Source organism: Mustela lutreola, chromosome 6 (assembly GCF_030435805.1).
Source record: "Mustela lutreola isolate mMusLut2 chromosome 6, mMusLut2.pri, whole genome shotgun sequence".
In the NCBI taxonomy this organism is placed as follows: domain Eukaryota; kingdom Metazoa; phylum Chordata; class Mammalia; order Carnivora; family Mustelidae; genus Mustela; species Mustela lutreola.
The window spans coordinates 90930712-90955868 of record NC_081295.1 but is presented as its reverse complement, the minus strand read 5'-3'; the positions used below and the strand labels follow the sequence as shown (position 1 = coordinate 90955868).

At 51.4% G+C, this 25157-nt stretch overlaps 2 protein-coding genes and 1 pseudogene across 4 annotated transcripts; 1 reads left to right on the top strand and 2 right to left on the bottom strand.

Moving 5' to 3' along the window:
* Positions 1-217: 217 nt before the first annotated feature.
* Positions 218-13361, bottom strand: RSPH9 (radial spoke head component 9). Of its 3 annotated transcripts, none has more exons than XM_059178091.1 (5): positions 13092-13361; positions 9830-10049; positions 7686-7815; positions 7059-7205; positions 218-446 (listed from the first exon to the last, which is right to left on the bottom strand). In XM_059178091.1, exons 1-5 carry the CDS (start codon positions 13316-13318, stop codon positions 286-288), a joined length of 885 nt encoding a protein of 294 aa, XP_059034074.1. In that variant the 5' UTR covers positions 13319-13361; the 3' UTR covers positions 218-285. The 3 variants fall into 3 exon arrangements, with proteins under 3 accessions (XP_059034074.1, XP_059034075.1, XP_059034076.1); XM_059178092.1 differs by having other exon boundaries at positions 9830-10046; XM_059178093.1 differs by having other exon boundaries at positions 9830-9995; positions 13092-13360.
* Positions 13362-14220: 859 nt separating this feature from the next.
* MAD2L1BP (MAD2L1 binding protein) lies at positions 14221-19774 on the bottom strand. Its single transcript, XM_059178095.1, has 3 exons — positions 19637-19774; positions 18900-19165; positions 14221-16812 (listed from the first exon to the last, which is right to left on the bottom strand). The coding sequence occupies exons 1-3, from the start codon at positions 19680-19682 to the stop codon at positions 16300-16302; spliced, it is 825 nt and encodes a 274-aa protein (XP_059034078.1). The 5' UTR covers positions 19683-19774; the 3' UTR covers positions 14221-16299.
* Positions 19775-21918: 2144 nt separating this feature from the next.
* On the top strand, positions 21919-22327 carry LOC131833193 (ubiquitin-like protein FUBI; annotated as a pseudogene).
* The last annotated feature ends 2830 nt before the right edge of the window (positions 22328-25157 follow it).

The following is a 25157-nucleotide window of genomic DNA, read 5'->3' as shown; positions in this document are numbered from 1 at the left end:
GGCTGTGAGGAGGTGAGTTGGTTTGCCTTCCTCAGAGGACTCCCAGCCATCCGCTCCTCCCCCAGCCCTTTCCACCCACTGCCATCTCTCTCAGGAGCACATTGGAATTCCACCGCTTGCTCTAGGGCTGGCTCTCCCGGCATAGCAGCCTGTCCTAAGAGCCTGGACACCAGACGGAAGCAGAGGTATGGAGAAGCAGCAGGACAAGACAAACAGACCAAGTTCACAGCCATTTATGAAAGTAAATTGTAGATGCTTCCTACACGGGCCCATCTGGCCCCCTTCCTACAGCATGAAGGGGAGGTCTATGTTCTTCTCGCCGGTGCCCACGTAGATGTAGCCATAGTTCTTGGTGCGGGGAGCATGGAAGAAGGTGAGGCCCGGCCAGAGCAGGCTGCGCAGCACCACCAAGGCGTTGCCCCTCTCCATCTGGATGCTCCAGGACCCTGGGAGGGGGCAGGCAGGAGGGGAGGCCTGGGTCCCATGGAGCCAAAGCTCTGCCCTGCACTGAAACCCCCCAACCCCGCCAGCCCCGTGGGCAGCCTGGCCCAGGTACTACGGTTCCACTGGGAAAGGGAAGACAATTTAATTATCCGGCGCTTTACTCCTCCTGATTGCCTTTTAGCCATTTCACTGCTCATTAAAACCACTTCCAGAGGGAGGGCAAAGGAAATGAAAAGAGGTGAAGCACACCCCAGTTCATTTTGTTCCTGTCAGCAAGTCTAGTTAAAGGTTGAGTGGGGGAGGAAGCAGAGTCCACAGGCGGGGGGAGATGGGGCCCAGCTAGGAGAGACTCCCTCCAGGCTTCCCCACCCGGTTCAAGGGGCAGCCCGTCACCAGCGACGCACAGTTTGCTCTTCTGGCCAGTTTGCTCTCTCATCCTCAGTCCCAGAAGCCTCTGCTCCAAGATGGATTAGACCTGACCAGGGGTGCACAGAACTTGGGCCATTTCAGGCCTCCCAGCTCAATAGCCCAGCCTGGCAGCTGGTGGACTGGAAGCCATGCTGGGCGGGAGGGGACTTGGGTTGCAGCTAATGAGCCTTTGTCTATGCTGGGTTCTGCCCTGGATTTTTGCTCCCCAGACAGGAGCAGCCCAGCCCGGGGCTGAGTTGTGCAGCCATGAGGACTTGGCGGGAAGGGCCTGATCCGGCTCCAGAACCAAGGGAGGGAGCCCCTGTGTGGGAGGAAGGAGCCTGGGAAAATCGCCTCTGGATGTAGATCTGGAGCTTCTATTCCCCTGCGCGCTGAGGCCTCTCCCCGGCCCGGCCGCAGCTCTGCTCCAGGCCCTGCCAGAAAGGCAAATGCTTTGAAGGTTTTGGTGTTGGACCAGCCAGTGATGCGCTGAGGCCTTCATCGGCTGCCAGCTCAGCTCAGCTGCTTGGCTCCCACCACCCCAGCTTCCCACAGGCCTCCTCCAGCCATGGCCCACCCCAGTCACTCCACACCCAACAACCTTATGGCTGTGTCCCCACCCACCAGGGGCCACCCTACATCTGAGAGACCCGACCGCCAGAAGCTCTGGGGCCCAATGGCAGCTCAGCCCTGCTCAGGGTGCTATCACCTTCCCCAGTCAAAGCCAGAGCTTTCCAGGTGCATGTAGGTCAGCTGGTGTTGGCCTGCTCAGGAGAGGCCAGCAACAAGTGCCACCTCCACCTGTTCAGAAGGTGCAGGGAAGCCACAGTGGGGCCTTCACCTCCCCCACCAGGCCCAACCAGTGCCAACCACGGTATCAAGAAAGAAGAGGGGCCCTGGGTTACCAGAGCTCCGGCTGGGTCACTGCCTGGGAAGAGAGGGCACTTTCCTGGTCAGAGAGTTGGGGTAGTGTTTCCCCAGCTCCTACAACTTTCCTCCAGGCACCTGAGGTCCTCCACCAGCCAGAACTGCCCTCAGAGTGCAAGAGGCCCTAGCCTGCCTCTCCCAGTCACTCAGAAAACAGGCTGCCTGGGGGAAATAGGAGTGAGAGTGTGACAGAACAAAGTGTCCCCATGCACAGCATTTAGCTTTTGGCCAGAAGCACAGACCCCAGGAAGGTACGTTCCCACCACCCAGTCACCCCCACCAGTGCCCAAAACATCATTGGGGGACAGTCCCTGCCGTTGGAGCCCACAGTCACACAGCTCTCAAACTGAAAGCAGGTCAGGCTCTGGCTCCCTTCTCTCTGCCCACCCAGGAGGGCAGCTAACAACCTACCTGGGCCGAATGCCCGGAAAAAAATGAGCCCTTGGAGACCCCCAGCATAGATGGCTCTCATCAGTTCGCAGTCACCAGCACCTTGGCACATGCGAGAGCTGACCTTCCCCTGCACAACCTTGGCCACTTCCTACCTCTGCCTCCAGTAGATGGAGGGGCCCAGGCTCATCAGCCGGGCACCCCCAGCCCCCACTTAGAGCAAGGGGAAACAGGGCTGCCAGGGAGAGAAATGCAGTACCCCCACTGGGGCAAGAGGGCCAAGCCAAGCAGGCTGAAGGGTGCTGGCAGCCAACGGAAGTGGCATGTGAGAGGCCAGCCAGCCAACAGCACCCCCGCCTCCCTCCCTTGCATTCCTGTCACACTCCTGTCCTTCTCCTTGTCCCTGGCTCAGCTGGTCGCCCAGGAAACACACGCTCGCGCGCACAGACTCTCAACGTGCCAGGAGTCACGTAGCGTCTACCTGGAGAGCCTGGCACTTGCTGTCACCTTCACCCACTTATTGCAACTGCGCTGGGAAGACCAGGCCCAGCCACCGCCACCACCTCCTCTCAGACTCCAGGGGAAGCAGCCTCCTGTGGCCCTGGTCTCTCCCAAGTCTCCCCAAAACTGCCCTTCTGCCCTCTGGCAGCCACTTCTCTAAAAAGCCGTGTTCTGAGGATGTGGTTGGGGGCAAGCAGGTAAATCAGGGATGGAGCCTCTTGGCAGGAAGTCCTCCTGGGTTGTGTAGGCCCCAGGGATCTTGCCTTGCTAGTGGAAGCCTCTGCTAGCCTGAAGTATGCATGCAAATCAGAATCACATTCTCCTGCCTTCCTGGGAGAAAGATTACATTTGAGGGAATGGGCCAGACTGGGATGGGGGTTCCCCAGTCACAGTAGATGGTTTTACACTTTCTCCTCAGAACAGCCCCCACACAACTTGTCACACATGCAGAAATGGCCATGGATCACTTCTTTCAAAAGTGGTCACTTCCCCCCTCGCCACGGCCAGAAGTCATGGTCAAATCCCCTGACGGTGGAAGAGTGCCCTATTTGATGGGCAAAGCCGGGCCTCCTGGTCCAGAAGGTTAAGCACTTGTCAGCCAGGCTTCCTAGGGGTTGGGTGGGAGGAGCCGCCTGCACACAACCCCAAGAGAAAGCTGATTCACACTGTGTCCCCCACCTGTCGCCCATGTCCCCTCCTCAACCACCAACCACTACGCTTTAAAAAGACAGCTTTCCAGGCCAGAAGGCAGGGCCCTTGCTGCCCTCTGTTGCCCAAACTGAGCATTGCTGCCTGGCTCCCAAACGCTGCAGCCCTGGGACCTGGAAGTTCCCCAGACCTGTAGGCTCCAGTCCCTGAGGAGTAAGGAGAGAGGCTCCATCTGCCCTTCACCCCCCACCCCGCTCTGCTTCCTAGGACACCAGTGACCCTGAGCATGAGGCATCTTCTACTTCCCATTTCCACATCCCATCCTATTTCATCTCATCTTCCCAAATGTCTGTGAGGCAAGGGCAGTGTCCAGGCCCCCAGCATGCAGCGCCTACTCAGTCACTATCTGCTGAAGGACTGAACGGCTGAGGCTGGGAAGCACTGAGCAGCGGAGTGCTGCCGAGACGTCTGGCCTGACCTAGCGTTCCATCTCACATGAATACAGATGGGCTCAGCGAACTGACCCTTGCCTGTCATCCACCAGGATGATGGCTCTGCCCCCAAAGCTACCCACTCCCACAAAACTCTGCAGACCCCAGGGCAAAGGCAAATGCTCAGGAGGGCGTTGGTGGCAAGGCAACATCCCTCCCCGTCCTGTCTGCAACCAAGACTGGCCCAGGAACAAGATGCTTTGCTGGCCTACCTCCATGGGCACAGAGAGCTGGAGTCCCCCGGGCAGGCCCAACCCAAACCACCCCTGCTAACAGGTGACACAAAGTCCCCCGGAACAATTGCCTCAGTCCCAGAAAGGAAACAATGATCCTTCCCCTGGCAGAAAACGACTGTCAAATTCCAGCCTTCTAGCCAGTGCTGGTGTCCCAGGGAACCTTCCTTCCCGGGAATTTTGGCCGCTCTTCGCAGCCAAGCCCATTGAGGCAGCTGTCTGCCTTGCAGGCAGCCTCCCAGCAGCTCTTTCTGCTCCTTCACTGGCAGGTAAGGAAGGGAGTCTGGGAGCAAAACCTGAGTGTCTGCTGTTCCCCAGACCACCCACACTCCCACCTCCACACCACAGCCCCAGCCAAACCATCCTGACCCTGGGCTTGACTGCCTGCAGGTTTGCTGATGCTGACTCTGGGAGGCAGGGAGCTGGAGGCCCAGAAGCTCTGATGTTTCCCAAGGTGAGGCCGGGAGCATTCCCCCTCTCAGGACCACACACAGACACCAGGAGCCCTCAGCCACCAAGGCCCCAGCACTGAGGACAACACATGCCAGGACAGACTGAACCATCAGCTGATCCTTCAGCCCTGAGGTGTGCCTGAGGCTAGGATGCCTAGGGTCACAGGCCACTGCACTCCCCTACCTCCCAGGCCCAAGTTCTGACCCCCTGATGAATTCACTTGCCGACCAGACACATCAGGATGGCCCGAGCATCCTTTAGGAAGACCCCCCAAAATTCCATATCTTACAACCCCAGCTGCAGGGAGAAACGGCTGCCTCCTGTGTCCCCTTTAGCCAAAAGAAAAGGGCAGACAGGATTGATGGGGTTCCCTTAGGTAGACTTTGCTGGGCCCCCCACTCCATCTAGCTGGCTTTGGTCTGCAAAGGCCCTAGCATACCAATCCCTGCTCCCACCACAGAGGATGAAGTTCCAAGGGGGAGGAGGCCCTTTTGGGTCAGTCTCCTAGTCAGCCAGCACTGTAGGGGGAGCACGGCACGCATGGGCCCTGGAGTATCTGGCTGCAGGCAAGCGAAGTCAGGCTGGAGGTGGCCTTTCCAGCCATAGCCAGGCTCAGGGGAGCAGTGCTACTGCCGCCAGACTGGAGGTATGAAGAGAACTTTCCTCAGCCCACCCCTCAGACCTTGCTGCTGTGTCCCACCACCACAGTGTTGCTGGCTTCCTCTATCACCCGGGGTGTGCAGGCCCTTCTGGCTTCCGGCCAGGCTGGGAGCACAGAGTTGGGGGAGATAATGGGAGTCTGGAAAGCATGTCCTATGGGGGAGAAGTGCCCCAGCCCTTACCAACCTTCTTTATCCTCCCGCCCCCCAGCAGGTCCAGGAGCCCCATTCTATGCTGAGCAAGGTTTGACTCGGGTAAACCCCATGGAGCAGAGGCCAGAGTGGCCATTCCCTGCCAGCAGCCCTTACCCCCTTGGAACCATCTCCCAGCCCCTGGGGTACTGCAGTAGCCATGAAATGGCCTCCAGATCCCTACCGGGCCCTATTCCATCCCTCCGTGCACCTTATTGTCACAGACCCGCTCAAGAGCTTCCAGCAGCTCCCACTGCCTTGCTGTAAGCCTCCTACCCCTTGGCATCCTCGGTCCTCTTGGCCTGCCCCAACTCCCTCCAAGGCCTTTTTTGCCACTAAATATAACACTAATAATAATTACTAATTTTAATTTGAGTCCTTACTATGTGTTAGGCACTGCTATAAACTTCTTGTATATGCATTAACTCACTCCATTCTCATAACAGCCCAGTGAGGTAGAAAATACCATTATCCCCTTTTAGGAATGAGGGAATGGAGGCATGAGGAAAGTGGGGGGCCCGCCCCGCAGGTCACTCAGCTAGTAAGTAGTGGATTCGGGATCCCAGCCGAGGCTGTCTGAAGCCAGAGTCCCTGCTTCCTCCATCCGCTCCCCCACTGGCGGGGAGTGTACAGCTCCCCACAAGTGGTCCCCCGCATGGTGGGGGCAAACACTGTCCACTGGAAACACTCATCTACCATCTACCTTGGAGTCTAAGGCTCTAACGCTCACTGTGTCCTTGGGTTTCAGAGTCTGAGCCTGGGTCCTCACCTGTAAATCGGGGGTGACAACAATAGCCCCCGCCCCCACCGCCCCGCCACAGGTGCCTGTGAGAAGGAACCTAAGATAAGGCATGGCAGGGGCTTAGTGCAGCGCCCTGTGCACAGGAAGCAGGACTGTCGCTCTCAGGAGTCACCATTTCTATCATTAGCCTTGTTGCTGGCGCTGCTGTCATCCACAGCTGGTCCCTGCAGTGCTCAGAAACCCCAAACATGGGGAGGGAATGAGGCAGGGGCACTATGTCAGCACCTGGGGCCCGGCCCCCAGCTGTCCAGAACCGGGCACCTGCCCTGGCAGACAGCCTCCAAGCAAAAGCCTCTGCGCATGACACAGGCTTCTCTACTGGCACAGCTTGGGGGAAGGACATGGGGTCCCCGTGAGCCCACCAACTGCTGGGGGTGTGCCTGGGCCAGCCGGGCCCTGAAGAACAGGAAGACCTCTGAGGATGTGTGCACACAGCAGGAAGCAAATGTACAGAACTCATGTCCTTAGCAGGCAGTCTGCCCTGCCGTTGCTCAGCACCCACTCACCGAGCCCTGGCTATGTGCCAAGCACTGGTCTAACCGCAAAGCCAACAGCTGGGACGGATGAGTGGCTAGGATTTTCAGGGATGTTGTCAGGGACGTTTGGGAGAGGGTTCCCGCCTGCCTCCTCCAAGACTGGTAGGGAATTCCAAAGAGGCACCGAGGTTCCCTGTCTGTAGAATCAAAGGGAAGACAGTGCTTCCTTTTGTCTGCAGACAAGTACTGACTGTTTATTATGAGCTGAGCCCTGGACCAGGCCTTGGGGGAGCCCCCACCCTCAAGGAACCCCAGTGAACCACTAGCTCCCACTCAGGCCCTTAGTTCTAATCTCAGAGGAGAATGGCATGTGGCATGACCCACTGCTCTTACCTGGGGACAGATACAATGTCCTCCAAGTCATAGACTATTACCTTTGGGAATGTCATGCTCTAAGGGGTCCATGAAGTCCAGGGAAGGGTCCAGGTCAGCCTTCTCAAGCAAGGTCTTGTTCTTCAACTCAACAGGCTCCTTGAAGTGGAAGTAGGAGCTAAGCTTCTTGGCTTCAGACAAGGACAGTCCTAAAAAGAGGTGGTAGGTAGGAAAGGATGGTCAGCCCCAAACCCCACAGCCCCCCTTTCTCCACCCGTGGGAACCACATGGAGGGGCCTGCAAAGGACTCAGTCAGATACTGACAGAGAACTAAAGGGAGAAAAAGGAGCTGTGTTCTGTCAGCCCAGTGTTGGTCCAGATCCTACAATAAGGAGATACCAAAGAGGAAGAAGGTGGGGAAGGCAGGGAGCCCAGACCCCCACAAAGCCGTGGGACCTAGATGGCAAATGCTCTCTACCCTCAGGCAGAAAAGTGTCAAGGTCCAGTGACGAGCAGCCCATGCCAACTGCCAGTCCCAGGCCATGGATCACATCTTTCCAAGTGAACTGGACACAGCTGGTCTTTCTCTGAGAAAGTGGGACAGGTTCCCCAAGACTCCCAGAAATGTGTCCGATTATGCTTGGGAAGAGATGCCCTCCTGCCCTTGAGAGGGGCCCTGGAGACCTCACCTTCAAAGGTCCGATTGACATGGATAGGTCCAAAAGGGGTCTTGAAAAGGGCTCCTCGGGGGATGACCGCTACAGCCTTGTCTATCTGGTCGATGACAGACACCAAGCGGGTCTCTTCCTTGATCTGGACCTGAGGAGACAGGAGAAAAGCCAACCTGCCAGAGTGCTATGCCCATTCACCTCTGGAGCAAGGGCCCCCTGCATGACGCCCTAACCTGGATCGCCACCACATAGACACCAAGTCCATGGAAAATCACATTGGGCAAGCCTTCCCCTTCTCTCCTCTCAAAGGTCCCCCCCCTTCCTTCCTCTCTTCACTCCTTCTTTCATTCCTCTGTCTGTCTCGATTTTAAATCAGGAATACATACTGATGGTGTAATATTTAAAACCATCCCCCCCCGCAAAAAAGCAGTCTCTGTCACCCCAACCCTGACCCTCCAACTGGCCTCCCTGGAGACAACCACTGTTAATGGTTTTTTATGTACTCTTCCAGAAACATACCACCCTGTCATATGTATATGTGGGTTATTTTGCCTTTTTAAAATATAAAAGCAATCCTGCTCACTGTGGAATACTTAGGTAATATAGAAAAAGTTTATAATATACGCCAAAGAATTAAAACCATTCATAATCCCACCTCCTAAAGAAAATCACTAAGAACATATTGGCATCCTTCCTTCTATTCTCCTTCCTGTGTATCTATTTAAAACAAAATTGGAGTCTCAGCTTATATACTTTCAGATCCTATGCTTTGACTTAACATCTCCCCAGCACCACCCCCCATATTTAACATTTTTATGCAGATGAATTTGGTTACAACCAATATCAAGGGCAACCCCTAATAAAAGGACTTTGTAGAGGTGTTTGAGGAAAAGCAGAGTTTGACAGGGAAAACGGGTCACCAGGCCTCCTGAGAGTCACTCAGCTACCTATTTCCCAGGAGCTGCCAACTGAAATTTTTACACATTAGATGGAAACCAATGCTTTACACAGGCCTACACCAGGGCCTTCAGATAGGTCCCTTCATTTCACCTGTACAAGACTACAAAGTAGATATAATTATCCCACCGTTTCAGAAAATAAGCCTCAGGGAGGTCAAGTTTGTCAGGTGGGGTAAGGGAGAGGAGTGGGGACTCCGGTTGAGGCATCACAGGCCACTACCGACACTTTTGGCCTCACCCAGGTGCACAGGCTATATTTTGAATTCCAGGTTTGATTGTTTCAAAATCTGTGCTCCTTATTTTTTGACCCAGCAGTTCCATTTCTAGGAAATGAACCTTCAGAGTGTGTGCACATGTTGGAAAGGACACCATGTGCAAGGTCATTCGTTATGGAACCGCCTGTCAGAGCTCCAACTCGGACATGTCATGGATTTCCACAACCGGGACACTGGTCCAACTATGGGACGTTCACACACAGTAAAAACAATGGGGGTGGCTCTTCAGAGCACTGACATAGAAAGAGCTCCAAAATTTATTAGGTGAAAAAAGCAAGGTGCAGAAATGTGTGCGTGACATCTGCCGCTTGTTTTGTCTTAAGATCAGAAGAGAATGTGGAAAGGTCAGCTATTTGCTGAGACTTGTTTTGCATCAAATGTCTTTGGAAGTAGAGCTTCTGAAACTTTAATGTGTATTCAAATCCCCTTGGAATGTGTTAAAATTCCGATCCCGATCCTGAGAGTGTGCATTTCTAACTCCCAAGCCGTGGTGATGCTTCTGGTCTAGACTGCGCTTTGCATAACAACATGTGGACATGCACACGGGCGCAAAGTGAGTTACATTAATGTCCCTGGGAAAGAAGACCTGGGGGACTGGCAGACAGGGGTGAGAGAGCCACTTTGCTAAATTTCTTTTTGTACCTTCACATTGCGAATCATGTGGATATATTATCCAGTAAGACAAAGACTGATATAAAGACACAAGAGCCTGTGCACATCCCATTACCTGAAAGCGCAACACAGACCCGCCTCTCCCAGCCCCTGCCCAGAGCCCAGCTCCAGATGGAGCGGATGGAGCGGCCCGTCTACTCTCCACCCTGTCACATGGGAGCTGTGTGGGCTTATGGTGTTGACACCACAATTTCCACTGGGCTGGGCTTTGGATGGCCCAGGCTCTTTCTGTCCTCCCGCTCTCATCTTCACTCACCACTACTTCTTCCTCAAAGACCTTCTCGCCCTCACTCATCTTCTGCAGCTCGGTGTGTTCATACTCATGTGAGGGGTCCCCCATGAAGCGGCCCTTCAGCACAGACGTCTGCACCACCATCTCCTCCGTGGCAGGGGGCAGGAGGCTCCACTCCATGCAGTTCAGACTGCCAACGACATCCCCAGGATCCTGGTTTCCAAGCTTCCTGCCACGGCCCCTTCTCTTGAGGGACAAAGCCCAAGATGCACTGTTGGGACTCGCACCTCTCCCCTTCGAAATCCTAAGGGCCTATGGTGCACCCCACCTCCACATGTGAGACAAATTCAAATTTATTTCATAGAAGGTCAAGGTCACAAAAGCTTTGTGCCTACCAAAATTCCAAAAATTTCTTCCCAGATATCTGCACTATAAGATTCCTGATGAGTTCCTTGAAAGCTGAACTTTCCTTAGTTACAAGCACATCTTTAGACCCCAGATTCATGCTCCATCTGCCCAGTGAGCCAACCCCAGAGCCACCTTCCCCCATTTCTCAGGAAAGCCGGTCCAGGCTCTAGGACCTGTCCTCTGAGGTCTCCAGCACGGACGGGCCCAGTCCCCTCCTCCCCACTCCTGCCAGAAGAGGGCGTTCTCCCACTCCTCTCTCACCCGACCGGCCTGCTGGGTGTGGCGGGTAGGGGCGGGTGGGGGGCCCTGCTCATCTTTCCATCCTTCTCTCTCCACTGGCCCCCTTCTCAACATCAGAACTTCTCAACTTTCAAAAATAACGGTCCTCAAATCCACGCCCTGCTGGAAAACAGCCTTTTCTGGTCCCTCACTCCTCTCCTCCATCTCTGAACAATAATCTCAAAACAACTTGCCCTGTGGACACCTTTCTCCTCTCACCTTCACTCTGCCCATTACACGGTCACTTCTGCCCCACCCCACCCCCCCGCAAAAAACGGCTTAGGAGGACATCAACAAGACCTAAAAGCCAACAAATGCATTCCATTTGTTTCCATTGGCATCTCCCTTCGCTCTCCTCCACTGCCCCAAGTATTCCCAAGGATCTATTGTCACCCCTCCTTTCTCCCCGCAGGTTGGCCCACCTGACTCCCAGAACCCTAGGTGATATGCAGAACCCAACCTCCTCTCACCACCTCCACTGCTCCCTGTTGGTCCAAGCCCCTCTCTTCCTTACCTAGATACTATGGTAACCTCTTAACTGGTCTCCCCAAGTCCACACTTGCTCCCTTTTCAGTCTACTTCCCACCCAACTGCCAGATCATGTCTCTGTATAGCAGCTTCCAAAGACTTCCCATTACAACAATTCCTTGCAACGCCCCACAAAGCCTTCTGGTCCCTTACCTCTCTGACCTCATGTCCTACAATGTTCCCTCCTCTCCAGCCACACTAGCCTCCATGGGTTTCCACCAACACTAAGTACACATCTGCCTCAGGGCCTTTGCGCTTGCCTGGAATTCTCTTCCCTCAGATAAATACAGAGCTCATTCTCTCAGTTGCCTCAGGTCTCTTATCAGAGAGACTATCTCTGACCACCCTATTTAAAACAGTACTGCATCCTGTATTCTCTAGATCTGCAATGTATGTGTGTTTATTTATTGTCTCCCTTCCCCCCACCCCCACACACTATAATGTAGACTCCACGAACACAAGGACTTTGTCTCATTTACCATTGAATTCCTGATGCCTGGATCAATGCCTAGCACATAGTAGGTGCTGAAGAAATAAAAACTTATGGAATAAAATGAATCCTAAGTCTTCATTTTCAGTCCAAGTGTTTTGTCTGGACTCCAGGTTTGTACTTTAATATGCCTCCTTATGATCTTCCCCCCACCATTCCCCCGCCCCCGGCCCACCCAGAGCAACTCATACCAAATTCAACGGGGCTTTCCTAGTCCTGCTCCCTGAATAATGTTCCAGTGGGATTCACCAGCACTTACTTGGCCACCTTAGCTGGAAGGAAGAGTCAACCTTGACCTCTCCTCCACCTCTCATTCAGACCCAAGTCTAGCTAGTGGCACCACTTACATCTTTCCAACCCACCCCCTGATCTACAGTCCCTCAGCTACCTCTTCCTTGCGGTCTCCTTCATCTGGACACTGCAACAGACTCCTGGATGCTCACCCACTTCAAATCAGCCTGCACACTCAGATCTGAGCAGACTCTTCTTGCTTAAGGCCTCTGAATGGCTCTCCAGCTCGCCACAGCCTCCAAACAAAGTTCAAATCTCAGGTCTTTCCATCCAGTTTGTGTAACATCCTGGCCTGCCACTGTCAGGTTCACCTACCTGCTGTGCTCCCAAACACTCCAAGCCCACTCCAGCCAAGTTTGCAGACCCCTTCCCTCTAACTGGCTTGCCTTTCCCCACACCTTCCTGGGGGAACTACCCATCAGCTTTCAGATGTCCCTTAGCAATCTTTATTTCATTGCTCTCTAGAAGACACCCCCCCTTGACCCCCCTTTGCATCTCTCTCTGTCCTGGGGTTAACACACTTTGCTTTAATTGCTGGGTTACATGTCCATCTTCCTTCCTAGGATGTGAATAACTTGGAGACGGGGGAGTCTTAGCCATCTTTGTAACCTTCGTGTAAGTCTATACAAAATGCCTCCAATCAATGTTGGATTGATGTACGGAGAGATAAATGAAGTCTACAACTCCCTATGGCCTGGATGGCTTGTTCTGTAAGGTGGTGAGCTTCCCGACATTGCTGGGGGTAGTCAAGAAAGAGGCGGGTAGGCTTGTAGGGTAAGTAGCCTGTTGAGAATTTTCCCTGGTTGTAAACCCTCCTCTCCCATTCCACATTCGTTCTCTACTTCCTAGAGTGCTTCCTTTTGTGAGCCAACTCCACCACCAAAGATACTTCTGGACCCACTTCCAAACAACACTTCATTACCCTCCAGGGCTTCTAATCCTTCTCCAAACTGTGCTCTTCAGAATGCCAGGCCTGCACTTGGCGTCTACTCCAGGACCCTATTCTCCGGGACCTTTCACCTCTCTCTGCCTCCGTTCTCGGCCCCGCCTATATTATAAACCCACCTCCAAATCCCTGCGCCCCGAGTCCCCCAAGCCCACCACACCTCCACGATGTTATCAGGTCTCTGCCTGCTAAAGGTCACCAGCTCCTTGCGTGCCCCACCCTCCCCTCTCCAGTTCAGTGTCCCCACCCCTTTCCATTCCTACCACGCCCACCCCCTCCTGGACTCCCAGAGGCGCCCCTTCAGGAGGCGCGGGCCACCGCGGCTGCTAGGGCATCGCCTCCACCTGTAAAGAGTCTTGCGTGGTGCGAGCTGGTCCTCACTCAGGCCCTGCGCGATGTAGTAATCCGCGACGAGGCCGAGGATGCGGCCCCAGAAGAGGACCCGATCGTAGCGGTAGTCGCGCTTCACCAGCGTAAGGGAGGTGAGCAGCGAGGCCCTACGGTCGGGGCTGAGCCCCTGCCCGCTGCCGGACGCCAGCTCCAGCGATAGCAGGAGGCTTTCCGCGTCCATCGCGCCCGCGGCTCTGATCAACGCCCGCCAGGTTGCTAGGAGAAACTGTCTCCATGGTGACCCAAAGCTCTGCCCTCCCGCCGGGCTGGAAGGATTCCACACGCGCGGCCCCGCCCTCTCCGACCTCAGGCGCGCCCTGCTCCCCACACAGCCCTTCCTTCCTCCAAGCTCCTGTCCTCCGTCCTTCTCGCGTTGGGGCCCGTACGTGTTCTGCTGTCACGCTAACAGTGTGGCTTCCCCTAACATAGGTAGCCTTCGTGTGGGATTGAAGGTCCCCAGTTCCATGGATATTTTTGCCTTTTCTGAGCCTTTGCAACAGTTGAATTGAGTCCTTACTGTATGTGCAATGAGGGCTTGGGAAGAAAGACAACCCGACAGTGACGTTAGCTGTATTCTTTCACTCCAGTTGTGTCCCTTCTTGGCCTCAGAATTGAGTGAAGAAAAGAACTTGAGGTCTTGGCTCTAAAAGTCTAGGAATCTAAAGCAATTAACCCCCACCCATGCCAGGTCCTACAGTGGGGTCCATCGTTCCATTCTCCTCGGTCTTCACGAGAGGTCTCTATTCACCCCTTCCACAGAACTATTCCACCCAAGTGACAAACGGAGACCTAGGCACTGGGGCAAGGCCCACACCTTGGGGGAGCAGGATGTGAAGAGAAGTACAAAAAGGAGGACACCACCTACTGCCTACATTTAGCTACAGGGCCCCACAACTGTTGCTTTTAGGCCCAAATGGTAGCAACACAGAAAAGGCCAGGACCCCACTGCAGCTGGGGCTCTTCCCTCCCTGGGTTAGAGGCTCCTTCACACCTACCTCTAGAGCTAGCCCTAGCCAATGTCAAACAGGTGAACAGATATCTCAGCAAGCTTGTTGTCAGGGAAAGAGATGGGATTTGTTGACCTTTTTTTAAAGATTATATTTATTTATTGGAGAGAGGGAGAAAGAGAAAAACAGAGAGGGCATGAGTGGGTGGGGAGGGCAGGAGAGGGAGCAGCAGACTCCACACTGAGCAGGGAGCCCTACACTGGGCTGTCGTTAATATTAACTGACCTTTTCATTTCTGGATTCCTTTGGAAAGGACTCATGCAATCAGAATGATGTGGTGCCCCATGCCAAGGCAAGAGAGAAATAAGTGTCTAAATTACCCAGATAATTACTTTGTTTTGATTATCTGGGCATTGCTTATGAAGGCTTTTAAAATTTGAGGGAGCTGACTTGGCCTAAGGTGTTTTCTGTGTCAAAACAATCTGTAACTCCCTTGTCCAAAACTCTCCCTCCCCTTACAGCCCTCAGCCTGTCCATTCCATTGCCAAGTGGGAGATATGGCTCTGCTCCTCTTTCGTAAGGCAGTATCCTCAGACCAAAAACCAGCTGAAATTCTAACTGGTAAAATATGCTTCAAGTGGCCATAGCACCAAAAGTCACCCAAACCTATACTGTTCTCATTGATTCCAGATTTTCTGACCACTTACCAGCAGGTTCCCTCTCAGGATCTACAGTCTAAAGCCAGAGAGGGAGTCTTGCAGCTTTCCAATGCTACTACTTTTGGCAGAGTGAATCTGCTTAATTATTTCAGAGTAAAACCCACACAGGCCATGCAGCACTATGCACAGCACTCAGCCTCCAGAGCTGGAGCTGGGTGGACTGGGTTAGAATCCAGGTTCCTCCACAAATTATTCTATTTCCCCTAGCCTCATCGATAGGATGGGAACAACACATACTCTGGAAGGTTGCTACATGAGATAATGTATGTAAAGTGCTTAAAACATAGTGTAAAATTTAAACCATGTTTTCTGTTTTCTTAACACAAAACATTCTTCTTAAAACATAAAAAATAGTGTATATTTATACTGTCCCCATTTACACATACAAACATGCACATGCACACACATACACACAACCTACCTATCTCCAACACCAGCAGGGTAATGACTATGTCTTCAATTTGTTTCCAAGACATAAGCAGGTGTTCTCAGGGACAAAGCGCATCAGTGCTTAATAGTCAGGATGGGAACAAGCCCGAAGAAGAGCAAGGATCAGGATGGCCAAGTCAGAGGCACAGCTGTGGAGGAAGTGCCGCAGGCAGGAGAGCAGGGTATGCCTAAGGACAGTGCTACCAGCAGGAACCGCCAGCAACCCACCAGTCACTGCAATGGAGACACGCTGGGCAGAACCCCTGAAGGGACATCTGGGCTCAGAAATTGTTCCCACGGGCTTTGGAGCTTGGCAAAGGCCCTCTCAGTTTCCTTTCTCAGTCTAGTCTCTCAACTCCTTTTCCCCTATGTGACCTTTGGCACATATACTGTAATGATCACAAAAACCCCTACATGGCGAGGAAAGGAGGTCAGGCAAGGAGGTAACTGATGAGGACTCTAGTCCCAGCTCTGACGTCAAAGTGTTACAGAACCTCGACCAAGTCCAATCACTTCCCAGAAGGGCCTAGGGTTGATGAAGAGAAAAAGAACCATCAGTTAAAAAAAAAAAAAAAAAATCCTAGAAACCCTGAAGCATAAGACGCCAAGGAGAAAGACAAAATACTCTAGTCTTAACCCTGGGAATCTTTAAGCCAAGAGGATAATTTGATAATTTAATGCAAATCCATTCATTTTTATATTTAAGTTATGTCCCTAGCAAAAATTCTGAATTGCCACAGTAAAAAGCATTAAAAGGCCACTTCCAAAAGAGTGTCCGTCTATGACCCCATATTTGCCTTCCAACCAGAACAGAAATGCCTGACCCAGCACCTTCTGGGAAAATCAACCTTTGATTCAAAGAGATGTTGTTCAGTGATAATTATGACAGCCACAGCCATAAAATCGGCCCACCAGGAAGTCTGAGGAGGGGAGGCAGGCAGCTGGAAGGACAGAACATTCCTCTCACCAGGAAGCAATTCTAGCTCCAAGCAAGAGATGGGTGACTTGGCGCCATAGGGGGAAAGATAATTAAAGCCATTGTGTTCACGATGAAGAAGCAGCCCCATTCACTCATGGAAGCCTTTAAGTGTCACTGGTGCCTGGAACCAAATGTAATCCTCCCAGGCTGTGGCTGGGATAGAGGGTCTGCCACAGGACAGAGTCACAGTCAGTTTGTGGCCCCGGGTGGGCACTCGGTAGTTGAGCTTGGGTCGAAACCAATCTTCTCCACAGTCCCGGTGCCCCTGTGCCATGACAATGGTGCCCATGAGTGGAGGAGCCTGTAGCTCACTGAAGGCATCAGCCATGAAAATGGCTCGGAAGAGACGCCGCAAACAAGCCGCAGTGCTCAGGCTCTGGTCCATGCTGTTGGGGGCCAAGCGGGACAAGTCAAGCTCGTAGAACTCCTTGGGATTTAAGGCATTGCCACCAAGGAGGATAAGCACACGGGGTACTATTGTCCGGGCAAAGAGACCCTCTAGGTGGCTGAGGACACTCTCCAGTTCTGCCAGGGCTTGTTGGCATTTCCTGCTGCTCACTTCAGCGGCGGCCCGAGCTTTCTTCTTCACTGCGTCCTCGGCCTGTGAGGACAAAGACCAGTGAAAGGGAAGGACGAGATGGGGGAAGCTAATGCCCTTTGAAGAACCCTGTTGGGATGCAGGAGACTTCTGGAACTGGGTTTCCATGGTCACGACACTAGGTTTTTATCAGAGGGCAATATATTTAAAAAGAAAAATGCCTTCTTTGTACAAAACCATACTTTTCCCATGCTCAGAACAGCAAAGACAGTACTGTGAAACAGGAGGACATCCAGAAATGAGAAACTAAAATAGTCAGGGAGATTTGGTGGCATGCCAGGTGGCAAATTTTGCTAAGCCATGAGTGACAACAGGAAATGAGGATAATCTAGCTTAATAAAGGTGATTCTGGAGTTGGTCTTCCAGTTAAATGTGGAAAATTAAACACATGCTTATTTGTGGTCCCATCTAAGATCCTACTAAATGAGAGAAAAAGGGAGGGAGAGGAGAAAGAAAAGGAACTCCTCGGGGCAAAGAGAACTGGGAAACAGACAAAGGCAACCACACATTTTGGGGAAGTAGAAAGAAGGATGGAAGTAGAAAGTAGATGGAAAAATTCAAGGGAGCTGAATACAAAGTGCTAAAAGAGGGAGCCCCTATGAAAAGCAAAACAATTCACACACAGAATTCCAGAAGGGCTTAGGAATTGGCAATTTAGGTACCACAGAAGAGTGAACAGAGAAAGACTGAGTGAAAACCCACGTGAGAACCCTTAGATCGTCTCCCAATTTCCTCCACCCTGTCTTCTCCGGAGAGAAGACTTCCCATACTGATGTATTGGGAGTCCTCCAAAGAGACCGCTTGGTTCCTACCCAATATCCTCAGAGTGAAGTCTATGGCTCACAAGATCCAGCCATGCACACAGAGCTTTCATTGACTTTTTCTTACATATTCACCAGACACAGAATAAAAGCCTCTAATATGAAAGTCAGAGACCAAAGCAAAGAGGAAAAGGAATCCAGAAAAAAATAGAAACTGAAAAGAACAGAGTAAAACTTCAAAACATAAAGTAATTAGGGGCACCTGGGTGGCTCAGTGGGTTAAGCCTCTGCCTTCAGCTCAGGTCATAATCCCAGGGTCCTAGGATCGAGCCCCACATCGGGCTCTCTGCTCCGTGGGGAGCCTGCTTCCCCCTCCCCGGCCCTCGCCTACTTGTGATCTCTGTCTGTCAAATAAATAAATAAGATCTTTAAAAAAAAAAACAATAATTAATATCTCCACGTAAGAGATCATATAGACATGAAACAATAGGATACTATAAAAAAGGAACGTGAAAAAAATTAGAAGAAGCTCTTAAGACTATGATTGCAAGGGCACCTGTGAGCCTCAGTTGGTTAAGCGACTGCCTTCAGCTCAAGTCATGATCCCAGAGTTCTGGGACTGAGCCCCATGCTGGGCTCCCTGCTCATCGGGGATCTGATTCTCCCTCTCCCTCTGCCCCTCCCCCACCCTGACTCAGTCTCAAATAAATAAATAAAACATCTTAAAAAAAAAAAACAAAAACCCAAACACTATGATGGCCAAAAAAAAAAAAAAAAAAGAAAAGAAAAAATTACAGAAGTGTTCGAATATAAAGTCAAGGAAGTCCCCAGTAAGTAAAACTTAAAAACAAAGATGAGGGGTGATCAAGTGGCTCAGTGGGTTAAGCATCTCCCTTGGGCTCAGGTCATGATTCCAAGGTTTTAAGATTGAGCCCACATCTGGCTCCCTGCTGAGCAGGGAGTCTGCTTCTCCCTTTCCCTCTGCCATTCCTGTTTGTGCTCTATCAAATAAATAAATAAAATCTTAAAAAAAAAAAAAAAGAGAGAGAGAGATGAACATCTGGGGAGAAAAGACATTAAAATTAAAAGGTCAGTTCATGAAGTCCAAATGCAACACAACAGCAGCTTCAGAAAACGAAAATGAGAAAATCCTGGAGGGCCGACTATCAAAGACTAGAGTGGAGAGAAACTAAAGCCATGGGGCTCAAACACATTCCTTACCACTGTTGAGGCTGACAGGGCCTGAAGATTCCTTAGAACCCCTTTTCACCTACCTACCATGTACAGTCACAGCCTCCCCACCAGCTTTTACCCAAAGGTTGTGCCTACCTGGGGAGAAGGTTTTCGGTAGAAGTGCTTAAGCTGTTCATAGGGCAGAGGCAGTTGTTGGCGCTGGTACATGATATGCTTTAGAAGTTCACAAGTAAACCGACAGCAGCCTTCCTGGCTCACAGGCCCGGGAAACACCACTGGCACCATGCAGTCTCTGGGACAAAAGGGCTCCGAAGGGTTGGGAGGTTCTTGAGTAGACGTAGTCTCGAGTAGTTCTATCTGGGGGGCGTGGGTTTCCTCTGACTTCTCATACCATTCCAAATCTGGTAGGTGCGCCGAGGGACAAGGGAGACAAAAAATTTAAAAGCCAAAGTCAGTCTTCTCATTCCCTTGTACTGGGGAGGGGACAGCCCGACACATTCCCTCCGCAAAACTCCTTGAGGGTGGTGGCGGGGAGATTCCCGACTCCAGCTCCCAAAGATCTAAGTGGCGGCGGGATGGGGAGGTGGGGAAGAGAAAATTTCGGACGCTGTGGCTAGGGTTCCGCTCAGAAAGTGGAGGCCCTGACCTGGAGAAATTCGTTTACACTAAATGTAATCAAGCGGGGTCCAGAACGCCGCGGAAAGGAAGCCCGAGTGGGGACGAACCAATGGGATCCAGGACCCAGGGGGCGATGGAGTCACTGGGGCCGAGGGGGAGCCAAGAGGGATGGGTCAACGAAGACGGGCCAGAGAATGGGCCGTGGGCTAAAAGACTGGATAGCGGCTCCCCAATCTCGGGACCCCAGGCCTTACCGGGTACTGCGGCCGGGCACACCACTTCCGGCTCCGGAGCCGCCATCACGACCGCCTCCCTCTTCTCCGTGCAGTTTGAATAGGCGCCCCGCGGGGTATCATGGGAAGCCCTCGCCTCCACTTCCGGCTCGGCCGGGACGAATGGGGGCGCGGCGAGGCCGCAGTGGTGGAAGCTGGGCGGGGTTGGGATTTGATCCCGGTGCTCTCTCCGAACACTCTCGCAGGGATACGCCGAGCCCTTCCCCCACAGGGAACCCACACTCTCTCAGACGCTGAGGTCCGCCTTCCAGGCGACACTTGCCCTCACGCAACCATTCTCTCCAGCGTTCATTGTTAACTGTGCACCTACTTCGTGCCAGGCCCTGTCCTAGGTGCTGGAGCCTCTGGCAAACAAGTAGGAGTTGCTGTCCTAAGGGGTTTGCTGCCTAGAAATACGATACCGTGTGATAAATTATATACCGTGGGGTTTGCACGGGCTGTGTATAGAAGGACCGGCTCCCTAACCTAGATGGTGTGGAAGAAGGGGTGGTCCCAGTGGAAATGCATCCGAGAAAGTGTGACTTGTAGGATGAGTAAAAGTAAAGAGGAGGGCCTAGTTATCCTGGAGACCTTGAGAGACAAGAGCATCCTCCATTCAAGGAATGAAAAGAGTTCAGGAGCGCCTGGGTGGCTCAGTCGGTTGAGTGAAGGACTCTTGATTTGGGCTCAGGTCATCATCTCAGGGTCGTGACATTAAGACTGCTAGGGACTGCACTCAGTAGCCAGAGTCTGCCTGAGATTCTCTCTCTCCCTCTCCCTCTGCTCCTCACCCACTCACACGCTCTAAATAAATAAATTTAATTTTAAAAAAAAATTTTTTAAGGGACGCCTGGGTGGCTCAGTGGGTTAAAGCCTCTGCCTTCGGCTCAGGTCATGATCCCAGGGTCCTGGGATTGAGCCCCGCATCAGGTTCTCTGCTCAGCAGGAAGCCTGCTTCTCTTCCTCTCTCTCTCTGCCTGCCTCTCTGCCTACTTGTGATCTCTGTCTGTTAAATAAATTAAAAAAAATTTTTTTGGAAGGTTTTTATTTATTTATTTATTTGACAGAGCAAGACACAGCAAGAGAGTAAACACAAGCAGGGGAAGTGGGAGAAGGAGAAGCAGGCTTCCTATTGAGCAGGGAGCCCAATGCGGGGCTTGATCCCAGGACCCTGGGATATGACCTGAGCCAAAGGCAGATGCTTAATGACTGAACCACCCAGGCATCCCTAAATTAAATTAAATTAAAATGAAAGAAAAGAGTTCAGATTATAAAGAGTTAAGGCTGTGGCAGATAAACAGGATCCAGATCATGGCCAAGTTTTTCAAACACTGTTAAAAAGTTTGAACTTGATCCTATAGGGGAATGGGGAAGTTTTGAAAGCTTTAAGTAGGGAACGACATGATTAAAATTATAAATTTAATCTCTATACTGCCTGCAGTATAGAGAGAGGAGGCAGGGATACCAATTAGAGCTAGTGACTGCAGTTACCCAAGTGCATGGGTGAAAGGGACCTGAACTGTGGTAGTCACAGTGGGGTAGAAAGAAATCGATGAACCCTAGAGATTTTTAGGCGGTCTGATGAGCATGACTTGGTGGTTGATCCCAGGAAGAGGAAAAGGGATAAAGACTACTAAGAAGACAAGCAGGTTTTTTAAGTTTAGCAACTTTATGGCCAATTGTGCCATTCGATGAAGGAGGAAACACTAGGGGAAGACGAGGTTTATTGGTGTGTGTGTAAGGAAAAAAGATAAGTTCAGTTTTTGACAGGTTGAGTTTGCTGTTCCATTGGACAGTGAAGAGATATTTAGGAACACCATTAGAAATAGAAGTGTATTGGAGAGTCATCGGTGTAGGAGTGTGTAAGATCACCCAGGGAGGGCATGTAGAATGAAGATGAGCTAGGATCCTGAAGATGCTAATGTTTAGGGGAAGAACAGAGAAAGAAAATCCTGTGGGGGGAGACTGAGGAGTATCTAGAGAGGTAGATATAAGAATAGACAAGTGTCAAGTCATGGAGGCCAAGAGGGGTGTGTCTCAGGAGGTAGGGAGCAGAGACCAAACACACCATAAAATTACAATGATTACAATACTGTGGTGTTGGTTCAGGAATAAGCAAACAAATAAGCAACAGGAGAGAGTCCATAGCAGTGACGTGGCACCCAGCAGGGTGAGGACATGCGGACTGTGTACCCTTACTTCTTCTTCTTTCTCAATTCCATCTTTGTGGTAGCAGCTGTGGTTCCCATGGTTCAGTCACCAAAATGCAGCTCTTTGTCCATGCCCAGGAGCTGCACACCCTCGAGGTGACCGGCCAGGAGACAGTTGTCCAGATCAAGCAAGGCTCATGTGGCCTCACTAGAGGGCATCATTCCAGAAGATCAAGTTGTGCTCCTGGCAGGCACGCCCCTGAAGGATGAGGCTACCATAGGCCAGTGTGGAGTGAAGGCTCTGACCTCCCTGGAAGTAGCCAGCCGCCTGCTTGTAGGTAAATTCCACAGTTCCCTGGCCTGTACTGAGAAAGTAAGAGGGCAGATTCCCAAGGTGTCCAAACAGGAGAAAAAGAAGAAGACAGGCCAAGCCGAGCAGCAGATGCAGTGCAACTGGCGCTTTGTCAAGTTTGTGCCCACTTTTGGCAAGAAGAAGGGCCAAAATGCCAACTCTTAAGTCCATTGTAATCCTAACTCTCCACAGTATAGCCACTTAGTTCAGTGAAAAAAAAAAAAAAAAACAAAAACCTTAAAAACAAACAAACAAACAAACAAAAAAACAAGAGAGAGTCCAGAAACAGATCCATGTATACATAGATTTTAATATACGATGAGGGTGACTTTCAAAGCAAGTAACTTGAGACACCTCCCTATTTATTTACAAGAAAAATCATCCTACTGCACGTCTTACATAAAGGTAAATTCTAAATGAATTAAAGATCTAGGGGCGCCCAGGTGGCACAGTCAGTTTAGTCAGTTTAGCTGCTTCTTAGTTTCGACTCATGATCTCAGGGTCCTGGGATCAAGCCCTGTGTCTGGCCCCAGCTCAACACGGAGTCTGCTTCAGGATTCTCTCTCTCCCTCTGTCCTTCCCCCTACTCTTGCTCATGCTCACGCTCTCTCTCTCTCTAAAGTGAATAAATAAATCTTTTTAAAAAATGGATTAAAGGGGTGTCGGGGTGTCTCAGGTTAAGCGTCTACCTCTGGCTCATGTCCTGATCCCAGGATCCTGGGATCAAGCCCAGAGGGCTCTCTGCTCAGCAGGGAGCCTGATTCTCCCTCTCCCTTTGTGCCTCCCCTCCACTTGTGCTCCCTCTATCTCTCTCTCTCTCTCCCAAATAAGTAAATATTTAAAAAAGAATAGATTAAAGATCTAACCATAAAAATAAACCTCCAAACTCCTTGGAGAAAATATTGGGGAGTAATTCATAATCTAGGAGTGGGGTTACCCTAGCCATGATACAAAACCAAGAAAGTGTATATGCAAAGATTGCTAACTTTCAATTTATTTTTTAAATGTTTCTATTTTTTAAGATTTTATTTATTTCTGAGAGGGAGGGAGAGAGAGAACAAGCAAGGGGACTGGCAGGCAGAGGGAGAAGCAGGAGCCTTGCTGAGCAAAGAGCCCAACTTGGGACTCAATCCCAGACCCTGAAATCATGACTTGAGTTGAAGGCAGATGCTTAATCAACTGAGCCACTCACATGTCCCTGAATTTAAAACTCATGTAAAGGTACTATACACAGAGAATAAATGACTAATTATATACCAGGAAAAACTCTGTGTGTGTGTGTGTGTGTGTGTGTGTATAATCCCATAGCCAAACACCTCATAAGCACCTTATAAGCAACCCCTCCAGGAAACCAAACACTTCTACTACCTTCCATATCCCAGGACTCTGATCTTCTCCTGGACAGCCATCCTTGTTCAGTTTACTCCTCTGCCAGCCTTCATTCCTATGGTAAGCTAGGTTGTTCAAGAATGGGATATCAGAATAGGTTGTCCCCCCTCTCACCTTTTTTTTTTTTTTTTAAAGATTTTATTTGTTTATTTCACAGACAGAGCAGAGAAGCAGGCAGAGAGAGAGGAGGAAGCTCCCTGCTGAGCAGAGTACCCAATGCTGGGCTTGATCCCAAGACCCTGGGATCATGACCTGAGCTCAAGGCAGAGGCTTTAACCCACTGAGCCACCCAGGCACCCCCTCTCTCACCTCTTAAAAGAAGTTCTCCACTTAGGAGACAAGGGGATTGGGATGAGCAAAGTGAAAACTGTGCATGTTGGGTGATTGAAAGACCCAAGAAGATGAGAGGATGAGTGTTATCAGGCGAGTGCAGCAGGCCCTGGTTATCAAGGGAGCACAGAGCTAGTGGTGGTGAGAATGTTGGGGGAATAGTTTTGGTTCTCCCTTCTGACCTCCATCCTTCTTGATATCTCTTACTGAATTCCTCAGTCCCAGGCTCCAAGTAGCAATTTTCCTGGCTGGAGTTGACTTCTGCAGCATTACCTTCCTTTCACTGAACAGGTTTGAAAAGAGAGAAGTCATGTGTGCTTTCAACCACTGAGGACCACAGAATTGGCTGGATCTGCTAAGCCTTTTTGCAGATTTTGGTTCTTCTGCTGCCACGGCTTTGGAGAGTTATGCCATGTGGACAGCAACTAAATGATCAGTAACCCACCTTCCCCCTTGTAGTCTTGAGGGGAAGCCATGGACTCCACCAGGTCTGAACCCTTGAAAGGATCACCAGAGGTAGGTCACTGTCGTTGCTTCTAGTTTTCCAAGGAAAACAGGTCTGGAGGGAAGGGTCGTTTTATTTTTTGGCTGTGTGAGAGCATCTCAATGTTTGGGAAACAGGGGAAGTGGACATACGGTGAATGGTGAATCATGAGACAGCCATGGGGCTAGGAATTGAACCCTGGCGTCCTGACTCCCAGCCCAGCAACACTAGCGGCTTCTCCACTCTGCCTTTCTTGTGCACTCTCTTGTGCACTGGTTTCTGTCGCTGCGTGAGTTTACTCTTTGTCGACCGCAAGGGCCCTACAGAGCAAGAGAGATGGCTTGGCAGGAAAGTCAAAAGTCAGTAATCCCTTGGGTTTTTGGCCAACTTTCTATTGCCGGCTACTTCTCCCAGCCACAGCCCTAGCAGTGGCTGACGTAACCCGAGCCCCAGCCCCGCCCCAAGTAGGGACGAGACCCCTCCTACGGACAGGGCTATTTTAAAACTAAACTCGTTGGGCTGGGATTGGTTCTGCTTCAAAACAAAGGGGCGGGGTAATACTCTCTACCAGCATCCTCGTAGCCCTGAGGCTGCAAGGCTGGTTTATGGGTTCGGGCCTCGTGTCTGTGGCACCGCGGTGTCTCGGGTTGCTAAAACCAGCCCCCGGAGGGTGCCAGCTGGCAATAAGGTAGTGACTACGGGGTAAAGGTGGCATAATCATCGCAACAATAAACAGCTGTAATTAGGCTAACCACCATCTGCCTCCGCCCTGTCATTCGCCCTGACTCACCCCGACGG

Bases quoted from the DNA above. Each gene is read 5' to 3' on its own strand.
- RSPH9 (XM_059178091.1), bottom strand. From the start codon at position 13,318: ATGGACGCGGAAAGCCTCCTGCTATCGCTGGAGCTGGCGTCCGGCAGC. The intron at 10,050-13,091 runs GTGGAGGCGATG...GTCCCTCAAGAG, and splicing joins CCACGCAAGACTCTTTACAG to AAGGGGCCGTGGCAGGAAGC. The intron at 7,206-7,685 runs GTGAGGTCTCCA...ACCTCTTTTTAG, and splicing joins TGTCAATCGGACCTTTGAAG to GACTGTCCTTGTCTGAAGCC.
- MAD2L1BP (XM_059178095.1), bottom strand. From the start codon at position 19,682: ATGGCGGCTCCGGAGCCGGAAGTGGTGTGCCCGGCCGCAGTACCCG. The intron at 19,166-19,636 runs GTAAGGCCTGGG...CGCACCTACCAG, and splicing joins GTGCCCGGCCGCAGTACCCG to ATTTGGAATGGTATGAGAAG. The intron at 16,813-18,899 runs GTAGGCACAACC...TTGTCCTCACAG, and splicing joins ACCGAAAACCTTCTCCCCAG to GCCGAGGACGCAGTGAAGAA.